Raw genomic sequence first — 15,561 nt, 5'->3', positions numbered from 1 at the left:
TTTACAAGCCTGGAGGGGATTTCAGGCAATGGCTTTCTAACAGTACAGCTGTATGGCAAAGCACTGTATAACCACAATGAACAACACTTTTTCCCACTGCAGAATCAAGCCATTCCACACTCAGAAGTCTAAACCAGGACACAAGAATGAAGCAGCTTAAAATTGATTTTAAAGCACTCACAGAAAAGGGAACTTTAATGTAATTTGGTTATGAGCAGCATGTTACCAAATCCAAGGTTTTCCTGCTTGTTTACAATGTAGAAATTCATGCCTACAACTGCATAATCCTTAACTGTTTTACACTTCTAGCATCAGACAGATGGCTTCAGGTGAAACTAAAAAACTCAGGTTGAGAATACTTCGATATACACAGGAGCGGACTTCTGTGAACACTGGGGAGACTGGGGAGAAGATAAGGAGCATCTGTTTCAAAGTCCAAACAGCAGGGTGCCCGTTGAAAAAGAGGACACCTCTGTACAGCATGACAGCCGTGGCCCGTGAGAAGCTGACAAGTGTTCTGCTCGCAGAGCCGCTGGTTCGCCTGGCGGCCGGCGAGAGCCGCAGGGAGGGCCGTGTGGAGGTGTTTCTGGACGGCCGGTGGGGGAGTGTCTGTGATGATGGCTGGAATGACCTTTGTCTGTCTATATAGCTCAGCAATGAGCAAAGGCTGATTTAGCCTTATGTTGGCTTTTACCAGTCCCAGGGCAATAAATCAAGAAAAATTAGAAAACCGATTACACAGTACAGACATGGACATCACATTGTCCCATCACATTCAGAGCAGTCAAGATGGACAGGCAACTAAACCATGAAGGCATAAGGAGGTGAAATGGCATCACTGGTGAAACAAGCTAAAAAACAAAAATGAAAGTGCTACGGTTTGTTGAAAAACAGACATCAAAGGGATTATACAGATCACTGTTCATACACTGTTGATCACTGTTCATAAGACAGTGCACACTCATCTATATCATCAATGAACCACTGATTAAATGTTTCTGGCATCATTCATGAATGACCACGATACACAGGTGTTAAAGCCCTAAATGGTGACCTCTAGACCTGTTCAATGTCCTGAATGAACACTACAGGAGAATCAAGGAAGCTCTGGAATGTGCAAAGGTGCAAGCACATTCGGCTGGCTTACAGGTCTGGTGGTTTTAACTACACAACAGCAATGCCTCAGCCAGCACAGAAAAGGGAATGTTGTTGGTATCAACCTGGCAACGTGAATATGTTAGGGCATCTAATTCGCCATCACAGAACAAACTGACTGATCAACAAAAAACAGTCAAACACAGTTAACTTCAGAATAATTCATCGTGAGTATGACTGTTTAATTAATTGTTTAGTCAATTAACCACTGTTTTCAGAAAATCCATCTAGCTCCAAGGTAGAGCAAAGCTATCTTAGTACCCTAATCAAACTCTTCAAACTCTGCTGCTCATCTATAATTGAGAAATGCTTGTCACTCATATTCTAATGTTTTCACTGCCTTCACTACTTCAGCAACATTGATGGGATCTACATAAACTGTTCACAGGTATCTTAATATGATTATCAGTACTTTAAAAAAAAAACATGATCAGACAGCAGCGCTAGCAGGAAGACAATGAAATGATGCAAGTGAGGTCCAGCACAAACCTCATTATTCTACCAGCTATGGTCCAAGACATCCATCCACTATTCAAACTACTTTCCCCAACACAGGCGCGTAGGTGAGCTGGAGGCTAATCCGACAAGCAACAGCCACAAGGTAGGACACATCCTGGGCAGCCCATTTCAGGGCATAAAACAGGCAAACAGGCAATATCCAGGGCTCATTTTCCCAGAAACCAATTAGACATACCAGTATGTCTTTGGACAGTGGGAGGAAACCAGAGCACTCAGAGGAAGTTCAACACCGGGAGATCACACAAACTATACATGAAGATAGCACCCCAGGAATTGAACTCTTAAAGTTTGCAAATTCCCGATATTTTAATTTTGGAAACAGTCTCCAAAATATTCCAGATGGCATTCCAGGAGATTTTTCTCTTGAACCATTTTGTCTGCTATAAATCCTAGAGTGATTCCTATCCTTTTGGCTAAATCAGTGTAACAAAACATTTACAGTGGTCATTAATTGTAGAAACTAAATTAACACTTGATCAATTTACATAAGCAAATCAGAGAAGCTCTAGGTCATTGCTTCGGTCTCTTTCTTCTCGAAGGCATTTAAGAGTAAATCCCACAGGAGGCAGTTCATAGACATCCCCATCCCAATGGGATTAGTTATAAGGGAAAAAAAGTACAGAAGATCTCCCAATTTATGAATACCTTGGGAATGGAGGTTCCTCCTAACTCTGAAAAAGGTTTACAATTACCAACTGATGTAATACTGATGTAATTATTAGCTGGAATGGCCTTCGAGCTATTATCCATAAAAAATTCCACTTGTAGCTGCAGAACAAGCATAGATCACACTTCTTGCCTCCCTGTTAAGTAATCTCTATACCTCCCTTGTACAAGACTTTTGTTAACAATACACCTGTACACTAGTGTCTTCAGTTTTACAATGAAACACCTTCACGCCTCAGACCCTGCCTTAGTGTTCCAATATCCATAAGAAATTAAAAGGCCGGCCTACTTAAACATGCACTACAAATAACAAAATCCCCTCTGTTTAAAAATGACTTTTGCCCTCCTACCATCTAGCAGTAAGAACCAACTAGCTTTCATAATAAAGTATCTTAACTCGAACCATGTGCTACAGAACTGGAGCTCCGGGTTCCACATGAATGTGACCCATCACCCCATAATAAAGATGCTGGCTTCCGATGTGTCCACCATGTGACTGGCATGGGCACAGACAGAACAGAAATACACAAGAAAAGCAGACCAAGTGTGTCGGTAGTCTCTCTTTTCTTTAACAGAGAAGAACGCTGTTAAAGACCAGAGAAAACCAATCACTTAGTGAGCAAAGAGACAGGCAAGGATCAACAATGTAACACCGACCATACAGGTTCGATGAAGAACTGTCAGGACTACGGGAAGAGCCCTCATATTTAATGCCTGTATAATATTTAATGTATAAACAATGCCTGATATGCTGCCAGCACAATGTATGTAGTCATCTGGGAGGATCATTGGCAATGACATGATTATGCTCATCTAATACTACTGTTATTTGCATATTGAATGGCTTTGGATAAAACCATCTGTCAAATGAATAAATGTAAGAGTGGACATCTAATGCCAGCTTGTTCTAATTTAGTACCAGTGTGCAGTCAGGCAGACTGTATGGTGGAGCACACAAGGTGCCTATGGTTCAGGAATGCAGTGGTGAGTATGAGAGAAGCTGTGTGTGAAAAGGGATAATCACCATTTTTGACATTAGGTATGCATCCTTTTCCAGCACCTGCTTTATCTGGGTTAGAGCCTAATCAAGCAAATTTAATCGAATTTGATACAAATGCATAGCGATATATTCACTACAGCATCTTAATTACAGAATCATCATCACAGGAAAACAACTACAAGCCCATGATTTTACAACTGCAGGCAATGCCATTTCAGTTGCCCTGAAGCAAAGGAGCAAAGAACACCCACACGGCCACACAGACCATGCAAACCCCACATACAAGGGTCTCCAAGCAGGACTTATGGTCAGAACCCATGAGCTTTGAAGTAAAAGTGCCAACAACCACGCCTTACGTTAAAATATATGGGCTGCATAAAAAAGGACTAAAAGGACTCAAAAGAAAACTTTTGGTCTTCCAAAGATATATATACACTATATGGTGTCGGCCACTGAATGAAAATGCAAAATAACAGCAAAAAGGAACACAGACAGACATGAAGAGGAAGTTACCTTTACTTTTTCTCGTCTTAAGCAGCAGAAGAGACAATTTTCATCAAATGACCAATCTGATACGACTTCTGGTTCGCAATCTGTGGACCCAGCAAAACAAGAACATTTCAGACACATTTCATCAAAATGCAGCCGAGTTCTGAGATTAAAGCAAGTACGACAAGACAACATTCAAGATGTGTAATCTCACTGCAAAAGATGAAGAGCAAAAGAAAAAAATATCCAGCATCCACTATGCAGGTAAAAACAGGGTGTTGACTTACTGCTTCTAAAACATGTAAAATATCCAAAAAAACTGAAGAGCAGTGGACCTTGGATTCACTGCAGATAATCCCTTTGCAATAGCCTTGACAAGTAAACTACTAATCAGCAATAAGGACAAGACTGAGTCCATAGGTCTCGAAGCACCTGCATACCACAAGAAAAATCAACCCACTTCAAAACTGTGGATTGGATTAACTACTCCCTCCTGAACCTACAACAAAACCCACCTGAGGGCAGGACAGATGCCCTCCAAACGACTCAAGCTGAACACATCTCCTGGACACTATTTTAACACTTCAGCACACCTACACCGCGTGTGTGTGCCCTTTCCATCACCAAGCCTGGTTGCATTGAAATAATTGCAAAACTCAGGAAACAGTTGCCTTCCTTGGCTCCGGTGAAGGAAAACGCTCTCTGTTCTGGACTGGATTTCTGACAGCTGAAATAGGTGTAGAACGGGTGTGTGGTCATGCTCGTTAGCTACATTCTTTTTAGCCTAGAAGAGGCTGAAGACACTCCGCCTTTTCCTGGGAAGCCCTGTGTCTGTTGGCTCTCATGCCAACTGTTCCCCCTGCCGTTTCTTACTCATGCGTTTATCTGCTAGTTTAGACTCGTGGTTTGTTTATGCACTCAGTTCTTGGTTCAGTTTCAGAAATTCCTGACTTCAGGCGCATAGTTTCAGACAACTTTTCTCCTTTACTTGCTCTGGACTCAGCTTTAATTATGTGGTCAATTTACAATGAACGAACGAAAGGAGAGAATCAAAGCAACGCGTCAAAAAAAATCATTTAGCCTGTGATTACAAATTTGGCCAGAGCAAGAGCCAGAAGAGACACCCCCCACCCTCAGAACCCAAGCTGGGAACCACTGAGGAGACCACATCGTGAAGGGAAGGCCACAAACATCTGATGCCTTAATAGGAACATCACGGAGGTCGCGATACCAATTAAGAGCAGAAGCACTTTCTCGTATCATCCTGAAATCAAATCATTTCTGCTAAAAAAAGAAAGGGGAAAAAAACCCACTGTTGCCTGATGCAGACAGCTTCAATAAATTCATGTCAGGATTGTTGCCATGGCAGTCAGTTTCCTTCTAAAGCAGCGGAAGGCTCATTTCAATACACTGCGGGTGTTTAGACACCTTGAAACATTACGTGGCAGGTTTGTTTTAATTGTGCTAAAAAAGGTTTCAATCGCACTTTTAATACACCTACACCTAATTCCCCAGTTCAAATAAAATGTACAGAAAACCCAGTTTCACACTTCAGAAGTATTTTTGCAACTAGACAGAACAAGGAATAATTTACTCCTTTTGAATGCCTGTAAGATAAATCCACAAGTTAGTATATGCAACAGGTGACAAATGGGTACCTTAATGCTTAATTATCAGTGCACAGATGAAAACTACCTGTGAACAAGCTTAACCAAAGCAGTGCTGCTGCAGCCCACAGACATCTATGATCTGAGGAATAAGACAAACTCCAGCACAGGAGTGATGCCTCAGTTCATTTACCACACTGGTAACACAGCTCCTGCTACAGTATCTCAGCTCCTGCAAAAGGTGACCAGAATCTAAGGGTACACTTCAGTTGTGCTTACGGGTTCAAACAAAGAAAGGGTCTCTAACAAATAAATTTTGAGATTGTTGAAGTCTGAAGAAATGCTTACAGGAAAACTATCAAATATGTTCCTAATCAATAAGACAAAATGAACTTTGAAGGTATAAAAAGCACCACCGATGCTCAATGTCCTGAAAGAGACATTACAAACAGCACAGTTCATTAACACATAAAAAGAAGACAAGGCTATTTTAAGTGTCCCATTAGGCTAGCCTTTCCTCTGTTTGACGCAGGTTCACACCTCTTAAAACACTGGCTGAATATTTCAGTAAGGTACAAATACAAGTGTAAGAAAAAATGGTCATACTGCTGAATGGAAAAATGTCCATTAAAATTTAACAAAGGTTTTGAGTGTTTCATAACAGGTCAAATAGGTCACATGATTTCTTTTTAACTTGCCACAGTGAATTTTTTTTGCAACATAACCAAAAAACAACTTTAAGGCCTAGACATTAAGAAACCAGTGAGCTGGCATTATTTTTTTTTATTTGGCTTAGTAAAGTGTTTGAGTTTGGGATCAAGGCAGTTCTGTCCTTTTTGCTTAAATTTAGAAATGAAGTAAATGATTCATATTCTGATTAAAAAAAAAGCAGCTACTTCATCTTGTACTGCAGATATAAAATGCAGGCAGGGTTGAATAGTTGTAAGTCTCAACACCTGCTTGTAGTTATCGCTGTTAAGTCCGTCACAGTGACACCTAAGCACTCAGTCTTGGTCTGCGACTTGAATAGGGGGCATGTTTCCATCTTTCTTTCCTCCTAAATTAGAAGTTAGTATAGCTGTACTTATGGATTACTCTTCTAGCCAAAAGCTTAGAGAAAACAGCATTTTGTAAGGGGATTTTAAGTAAATAATTCACCCCCTCCCCCCAAGCAGACCAATAAGTATGGGAGGAAGATTAACAGAGGCTAAACAATAATGGAGCCATGATCAGTGCCATTACAAAGATTGTGTGTATACCAATTTTATAGGAACTAATTTTGCGAAATGCCAACCTTTCTCTGAATGCACTAGTGGCTGTTTGTACTGCAGCAGGATTGGGGAGCTTGGTGCAGATCCCACTGGGGAAAAGTCAGTGGACCCAATCAAGAAGTGTGTAAGATCAAGTACTTGGGCAAACTAAACCACCAAAATGATTTGGCTTTATCGGGAGGTAATTGTGGTCAGGCTTCATTCCAGCTCAAACCTTATGGAATAGCTTTAGAATCTTTAGTTATTTGGCTACTAATGATGTAAGTGTCACAAGAAGTAATTCTAAACTTAAACTACCCAAAACTGAAACCAGGAGCCTTTACCATCTGCCTATCGGCACAGTAATTAAGGTATAATGCTGGCCTTATACAACCGAGACACCAAGATGGTGACCTTGACACTTGTGTATACAAGACCCTCAGGAGACTAATCAGGAGCCCTGCAGGACAAAGAGGAAGCAAGTGTGATTTCCTATAGGCACAATCTGCACCTTGCTATAATTAATTTCAGATCCAAGACATCAAATTCATTAGCAGTTGTGATAATGTGGCGTAATGAGCAAGAATATTCATCACGAGAAAGATATGTATGCCTTGTGCCACTTGCGCTTGAACTCTGCCACTCTGCGGTCATTAAAAATCCCAGGGCGTTTCTCAAAATCAGTAGGGGTGTAACATCAGCGCCCTGGCCAAATTTCCCATTGACCTTTACCAATCATGGCCTCCTAATAATGCCCATCTACGAGTTGGCTTCATGACTCTCCTCCCCACTGATAGCTGATGTGTGGTGAGTATACTGTCGCACTATGGCTGCCGTCGCATCATCCAGGTGGGGCTGCACATTGGTGGTGGTGGTGGGGGGGATCCCCATTACCTGTAAAGCACTTTGAGTGGAGTGTCCAGAAAAGCACTACATAAGTGTAAGCAATTATTAGTTTATTAGCTTTTCACTTAGTCTTTCACTGTCTCACCATGGCTTCCATGACTAGTCTGACAATGAACCAGTCACACACAAACCTGTAATGCACTGCTGCCCTCCAGGACCAGCAGTGAATGTCACTGGTTTATTGGATGCACAGGCAGGTTTAGCTCATTTAATGAAACAACCTGACAAACCTGTCATTTAAAGGCCTTCTCTACATCTACAGAGATCAGCAATCCAGGGAAAGTGTTGCACACATCAAATCAGTTGTACGATAAATCCAGTTCGAGAGTGACAAATAACATCAGGAAGTAATTTCTCAAGGCCATTTCATAACTTTGATGTTTTGAGTTTATTAAGGCTAGTGCCAATAAACTCTGAAGCTGGTTATGGTAGGTTGTCTTTTTGATAAAGACGTAGGCCATATATGCATCTGATAATTTCTATCATAAATGCATAAACCAATGTTTTACAGTCTAGGCTGCAATTTGTCAAAGATCCATAAAAAGCAATAGGGAAACACTTGTATTTACCAGACTTTAGACCATAGACTAAATGATGTTATATCTTAAAGATATTTTATTGGTTGTTGTATGTGGGGGCAACCCACTTACTGATGAGCAATTATCAACAGTCAAAGTACTGTATTAAGGTCCATCTCAGAACCTATTAATGGTACCTACATTTGAGCATGAAGACGTGCATATTTCCTAATATTGGTTGGAGCACTTCTTTTAGTATTCACACATGCAGTTCCGCTGATCTCCAAAAGCCACCATCTGCGATTATTTGCAGGTCCTGGATAATAAAACCAGCTACTGAATTTAAATAGCCTTCTTTGTAAAGCAACAAGTAATAGGTTTATTCCATGCTGAAAAAAAGAAGAAAGAGAACACAACGTTTCAGCCGTGGAGCCTTCTTCAGGTGTGGGCTCGAAGGCTCCACAGCCGAAACATTGTGTTCTCTTTCTTCTTCTTTTTTCAGCATGGAATAAACCTATTACTTGTTCCTTTGCAGCCTAAAAAAAAATGAAACAATGATCTAGTGCTGCCTCTTGGTTCTTCTTGGTCCAGGATTCTGCGTTTTAATTCCAGAGTGTGCTCAGGAGTCAACCTCTGTCCATGCAAAACAATCAGTTCTGTAATGTCTCCCACACTGCTTGAATTATAAATCCCCATGTTCATTTGAATGCAAATTCTAATGCCACATTAGAAGATTATGGCACTAGTCAAAGGTGGTCATACTTGGGCATGGTCAGATATGACCAATTCCAGCTTCTTGTTAAATCTTGTGTCCTAACAAAATACTTTATCGATTACCGAGATCAATACGCAACTAAAGCTCTAACGAAGTAAAAAAAAGTGAACATTTATGCAAGATTCCAAAAAATGTCCTTAAATATGGCAGCATGCTCTTATGAGACATGTCAATCTTAAGGAGTGCTTGGCTTTAGCAGTGGAAACAGTCTGCAACCCAGGGCACACTGCAGCATATTAATATTCATACAGCATGTTGTTGTTTTTTTAAATAAGCCCATCCACTCACAAAGGATTGTTTTGTTTGACGCATTTCCTGAAACTGCAGCACATGTATTCTATCCATCTCCAGAGCACCATTTTTTCCTCCTGATGGGCTTGCCTGCTCCATCACATTGCAAAATGCAGAAGTCTCCAATATTCCGAAAGCATTCCCTAGAAATGAGGAATCCAAACTGCACAATACAGTAGCACTCTCGCAGCAGGTATTTATGATGCCTTGTGCCAATTTTCATCTGTTGCTTTTCACTTGGCTGTGTGCATTTTTCTCCTTAACAGAACAGTACAGAAAAGGAGCTGTTCACCACAAAAAAAACAAAAATGTCTTCACCCTTGGCAATGTGGACCCACTGCAAACAAGCAAAGTTGTACATAGAAGGATTTTGCCTTATCCAGAGAAAATTTCACTTTTTTTCTTCTTTTAATATGACTGCTCATTGTACAGGCAGGGAAAAGGTCAATAATTGAATGTGTGTGGGAAAAGACAGTTCACAAAGCCGTGTTTAGGCTATAAATCATCTGCTAGTGTACATTTATGTTCTTGCCCTAACAGAAACCAAGATGGGAGGTTGAAAAACAGGAGTATTTATGGGAAATGAAAATACCTGCACATAAGCCAGTGCCTTAAATGACCCAGGATGAGCACTTGTTAGCAGGTGAAACATTGCAGTATTTGGGGAAAAAAAAATTAAGAACATCCTTGGAAAACATTGCTTACACTTATATATCCACTCAAAGTGCTTTACAGGTAATGGGGACTCCCCTCCACCACTACCAATGTGCAGCCCCACCTGGATGATGCGACGGCAGCCATAATGCACCAGAACGCTCATCACACATAGTGGGGAGGAGAGCAGAGTAATGAAGCCAATTCATAAATGGGGTTTATTAGGAGGCCATGATCGGTAAGGGCCATTGGGAATTTTGGCCAGAACACCGGGGTTACACCCCTACTCTTTTCAAGAAACGCCCTGGGATTTTTAATGACCACAGAGTCAGGACTTAGGTTTTATGTCTGAAGGACGCAAGGACGGCACCTGTTTACAGTATAGTTTCCCCATCACTATACCGGGGCATAACACCTCTTCCAGCAGTAACCTTAGTTTTTCCCAGGAGGTCTCGCACCCAGGTACTGACCAGGCTCACACCTGCTTAGCTTCAGTGGGTTGCCAGCTGTGAGTTTACCAGCTCATTTCAGCTCGGAGCTGAATCAGCACTTCACTGCTTTAAACCCATGGGAGAAATCCTGAAAACAGATTTTTGGCCATTTCACTCACAGCTTCAGCCTCACCCAGAATGGTTTTCCAGGAGTTTCTGCAGACCATTATATTTACCTGTACCTAATTTTCTCCTCAAGTTGAATACTTTGGAAATCAAGTCAACAGGTTATGTTGACTCTCATAGCCATTGAGTAATCGCCCAACAGGTGATTGCATTTTTACTCACACTACATCAGGATGGGAGCTAGATAACAGTGAGCCCAACAAAACCATTAAAGAGTACAATTGGCAAAAATATCCATTGGAAAATGAGGATCAAGTTGACAAATGATTTGGTTGGTTCTCATGAGTGTCTTTTGCATCCGTCAAGTAGATCCGCTTGGTATTTGTATTACTTGGCAGGAAACTGGAACAATCTTCCTCCAGTACTCAAAAAGAGAGATCTCTGGGAAGCCCGCAAATGTATTGTTGCTCATGTGAAAAAACACCTTACGTTTGATCTGACATCGCTGTATTTGTACAGCTTACACAACACGGCAACCTCCCTGCCTTGTTCATGACCCATCCTTGTGTGCTACAACGACTCCTCCTCCGCACTGACAGACACTAGTGTCCCGTTGTCACTCAAGTACTGTAGCCACACACCCCCCCCCCAGAGCTGTCATGCTGCTCTGGCGTAAGCCCACTGGTTTTAAAACAGCAAATGTTTGAGGGAACAGTGGGGAAAGGACAAATGAGGAGAAAAGTCAAGAAAGCAAAGTGAGGAAATGAGAAAATGTATAAGGCCAGTGGCAGGCCAAACTTTAACATTCAGAAAAAACAGCTCAAACAAGTATCAGAAATATACAAATCAGGACCAGGCCTCAACACTAAATGTACTATTTTGAAGATAATACTATGTAACATTTGGAATACATCATTTTTTCAGGCTATTTGTATGTACCAGTTATTAAAAGTATGCTTAGCCCCAGCCAGTCATATTGATGTATGTTGCAATAAGTTTGGATTTAACAATTTGCACTAACCTACATACTCTAATCTTTCTAATGTGAAGAGCGTGCTTGATGCCTCTTTTGCAAGAATATTTTTTTTAAACTGAGAACATTGCATCATGCTGCTGTGTGAATTTCTCATTACTGCTGTGGAGCAGGTGTTTGTACTTGTAAGCTTTAATAAAGGCAAAAATGTTTTAGATCAGAAAAAAACACTAAAATATTTAATTCCTGTACTTACATGAAGCACTTAAATGCAACTAAATGAACCTTAAAATGCATAAGACCTCTTGTTTACTGCAGAAAGTCACAAGCACTATATGATCCATGGGGATGAAAAGCACTACCTAACGGCAGGAAATTTAAGACCCTGCTGTTGCAGTACAGGTAAAATAGACACCATGCCATTACCTATACAACATGTCAGGTTAAGCACATGAGTTACCAAACTCCATCTGAAACCCATTCACAAATGAAAAGGCATTTTTTGCTATGACAGTATAAAATCTCAAGTGGCATTTCTTTCTTGTGTTTCTGTCTTCCAGTATATTTCGATAAAGCCAAACCCTGTAAAAAGACAAACTATGAAACTTAGAAAGGAAAAGGCTGAATCTCCCATTTTTAAATACACTGATCACCTGTAATTGTTTTCATGCTACAGAGCCCAATAAGAGTAAAAATAGTTATAAAAAGACAAAAAAATCCTGAAGGAGATTTTACCACCAAATGTTTTGATTTTGCTCACCATTAATTGATAAAAACATAAGAGCACAGTGGTTTAAGTCCTTTACTTTCAAAACAAAGTGAACTGCTTCTTTTGTCAGCAGTGTTGCAAACCAATTTTGTTTACACCTTCTAATAAACATTCTACAATAAACCTCATAAATCAATGTCGCCCCAGATCATACTGTTTCATACAGATAACTCATGTGCCACCCTGACCTCACCTGTCCTGTTGCCTGCAGCACATGAAACGGGGTGCAAGATGGCCATTTTCCCTCCAATGGGTACTGGTAGACCACATCCATATATATATATAAAAATAAAGCAACAAAGGAGAAGAACCTTTAAAAATGCCATTTTACATAAATAAGGTTTTACAAAAAGGGTCTTAAAGACTGCTTTATTGATAAATTAGGCCAACTGACTTTTTAGGTCACCTGCATTTGTGTGGCACTAGGCTTGTAAAAACAAAAGCACCTGCTCTGCATTCTGGAGTAGCATAGAGACCTTTATGCCTCTTGCTGCCAGCAAAGCTCAGACTCAACATTAAAAATGAAAGCAGCACAAGATACTGACTGCTAGAGCATTCAATGTGGAAGTGTCAGGCAAGGAAGAAAACTGTACAGCTCCCGGGTACTAGATACTTAAACCACAAAGACATTTCACGCACAGCCTTTTAGCATGTTTTTTTGAAAACCCTGAAATTATGGTATACTGTGAACCGATTCAAAAATGCAAAAGAGTTAAAGCTTTTAAGCATGCAAAGGAATGCATGAAATGTTTATTTTTGTTGTATGTTTGACCTTCCATTATCAATACAGTCGCTAAAAACACATGAACCAGACATTCGTAAAGTGCATTCTTTTAACGGCTTTATTTCCTTCTGCACATCATTAAAATTAAAAGACCTGATGCATTAAAATAAGGAGCAGATTAAGGACTAATCAGGCTTCTGAAAGGGGTTAGGTTTTGTCAGTCTGGACGTAGAACAGCCATGTTCTGAGAATAATGGCCAATATTTAAAGCCTTCAGCAAAGGCATAAAACCCCACAATATTTAATAACATCCTGTCTTGTCGTCTGCCTTCCATGCAGCTTTAATTCTACAGGATAGATCACATTAAGGTTTATGCTGCTCCATAAACACTGCAACAGGTATCTTGCGATATCCATCTCTCATCAGAAAGCGGCTTATCCCCAATGAGGAGCACATGGAACAAGGCAGGACACACCCTGGAGGATCACACGATGTAGGCATGGGTGAACAAAGAGAATGAGCACAGCTAGCCTGGTCTGTGCAAGCTGGGTAGAGAGCAGTGAACCAAGCGAAAACCTATGTGAAAGAGGAGAGAACATGCAAACTCCACACAGAGGTCACCCCAGTCACAAACTGAAACCCCCAGGAACCAATAGCAGTTAACACCGCAGCCTCACAGCAATGCCACAGTGTCACCCAACATTTGACATTCACAGTTACATCTTGACAGGATACTCGTGACAGCAATTACAGCTCTTTACCTTTGAATAGGGTGAGATCTTTTACAAGTCCTGGTCCAAACAGCCCTTCCAAAATGCTTTCGAAACCTGCAAGATGAAACAAAAAGAGAAAAGGGTAGTTTTAATGCTCCAGAAATAACATGATCACTTGAGATCAACTGTAGACATCACTGCCACACATCACTGCCACAGCCTGTAGGGATGGGTGCGTCTAAGGTTTTTTTTAGCACCATTTATGCTGTGGTACTTGACAGAAAAGCGCTCGTGACTCTACCAGAACTTCTACAGAGAACCGGAAAAGGATACAGCACACAAATCACAATCTTTCTGCAGAACCTGAAGCTCAGCCTCAACCCAGGATTCACTGGAGATTGGAGATCTACTGAAAAATCTTTTACATAGAAATAGAAATCCCCCCCCCAATTACCTCATTAATTTTATTCGTACTTAAACCGCTTAGCACCACTCTGCTACACAGAGCCCTGTCTTTTCATTTCTTCTCTGCTACCTTAACATACAGTTCACCCCTTGCCTAACATTACAACATGCGTTAATGTCACTCAGTTTTTATTAACTGTAAATAGTGGATTTGGCTGTTGCTTAGCAACCGCATCAAGTAACGAATTTATATATACTGCAGAGCTCACAAAAACAGAACTGAGCACTGTACAAGTAACCACGGGGAGGGGGTCAAACTCAGGTATACTACTGGGGGAAGCTGCAGCACAACATTCAGAAGGGCATAGCAGCACCAACTGTTACAGTAAGGATTAACTGGCTTTAAAAGACTAAGCTTTACCCATTTTCAACCAAGTTAAGCCTTTCTTTAGAACAGCATTCGGCTCAGGGGTGCGGCTACACGATCTAGGAACAGTGTTTACTGGCATAAGTGTCACCGCATTTGATGGTGAAGATCTTTAACATGGCCAGTAGAAAAATGGATAGTTTGGAGAACACAATGGCTACCAAAAGCATCTCATCTAACATCTTCTCTACATGACAAAGCGGAGTACATCATGATCCTTGATGCATCTACTTACACCTTCCTCACAGCTCTGTATCGCTGCTGTTAGCTTCTTCGCCACACAACTGTATAAAAAAAAGTATAAAACAGTCAAGTTATAGATTACAGAGCTAGTACAAAATCTCCGATTGTCCATCATTAAATGGAAATTCGACAACAAATCTACTACAACGGACCAACAGTCCAGTTTTCACATTGGATAACCTCAAAGCAAATATATTTAGAGATTGTTTTAAAAAATCCAACAAAAACCACATAAGCCCAAATCAGGTCTCTTTGGTTATTTAGAAAGAAAAGGCCTAAAGCCCAACAGGTGCTTTAACAGACTTAATAATAACAGGGTGCATTTGCAAACTGCCACGGATTACGTTTTCATCCACCCCTGAAGCAACAGCACCCATCGGGGTGACAAGAAGGCCACTCAGGCCAGGTGAAGAAGATGCTACTTGATTGGCAACTGCCCATCACTCCAACGTCTCCCCCTCCACAGAAAGGCACTTGCTTCTCAATCCCTCCACCAGTCCTCCATTGCGGCATCCGTTCATACTGCAAGGCATGTTACTGGACTATCACTAGCTCGGGGGTACAGCAGCAATGCCCCTTCCGGGACTTGAACCCAAAGCTTAAATGCTACTGCAGTCTAACCTTGACATTATAAATTCACCGACAAAAAGCACCATCAACCAGCAGCAGTAATCCCCTCATATAAGAGCCCACTAGAGCACAGAAACGCTTCGGATGTTTAGGGGGTTGGCAACAAATTTCCTGTGTCTCGCCAATCATTTCCAAACTTGGATAAATCAATAGCGACCTCACACATAACTTCAAGCTACGTTTATTCACATTAACAATAAATCTTAATTTTTGCAGCTGACATAGCAAATTGCAGAGCAGCTTGGGGATTAAAACTGGGGGGGGGGGGTCTACTAAAGCTAATTAAGAA

At 41.0% G+C, this 15,561-nt stretch overlaps 1 protein-coding gene across 2 annotated transcripts in view; it reads right to left on the bottom strand.

The window, feature by feature from the left end:
• lcor (ligand dependent nuclear receptor corepressor) overlaps window positions 1–15,561 on the bottom strand; it is a 90,880-nt gene that overhangs the window by 52,196 nt on the left and 23,123 nt on the right. For both annotated transcript variants that reach the window (XM_015347700.2, XM_015347696.2), the window contains exons 2-3: window positions 13,616–13,681; window positions 3,854–3,933 (exon numbers count right to left, since the gene is read on the bottom strand). In XM_015347700.2, coding sequence (XP_015203186.2) covers window positions 3,854–3,933; window positions 13,616–13,681 — 146 coding nt within the window. The remainder of the gene's footprint in view (window positions 1–3,853; window positions 3,934–13,615; window positions 13,682–15,561) is intronic.

This window comes from Lepisosteus oculatus, chromosome 4 (assembly GCF_040954835.1).
Source record: "Lepisosteus oculatus isolate fLepOcu1 chromosome 4, fLepOcu1.hap2, whole genome shotgun sequence".
Classification (NCBI taxonomy): Eukaryota; Metazoa; Chordata; class Actinopteri; order Semionotiformes; family Lepisosteidae; genus Lepisosteus; species Lepisosteus oculatus.
Note: the sequence above shows the minus strand (reverse complement) of the source record. Positions and strands in the feature narration are given on the sequence as shown.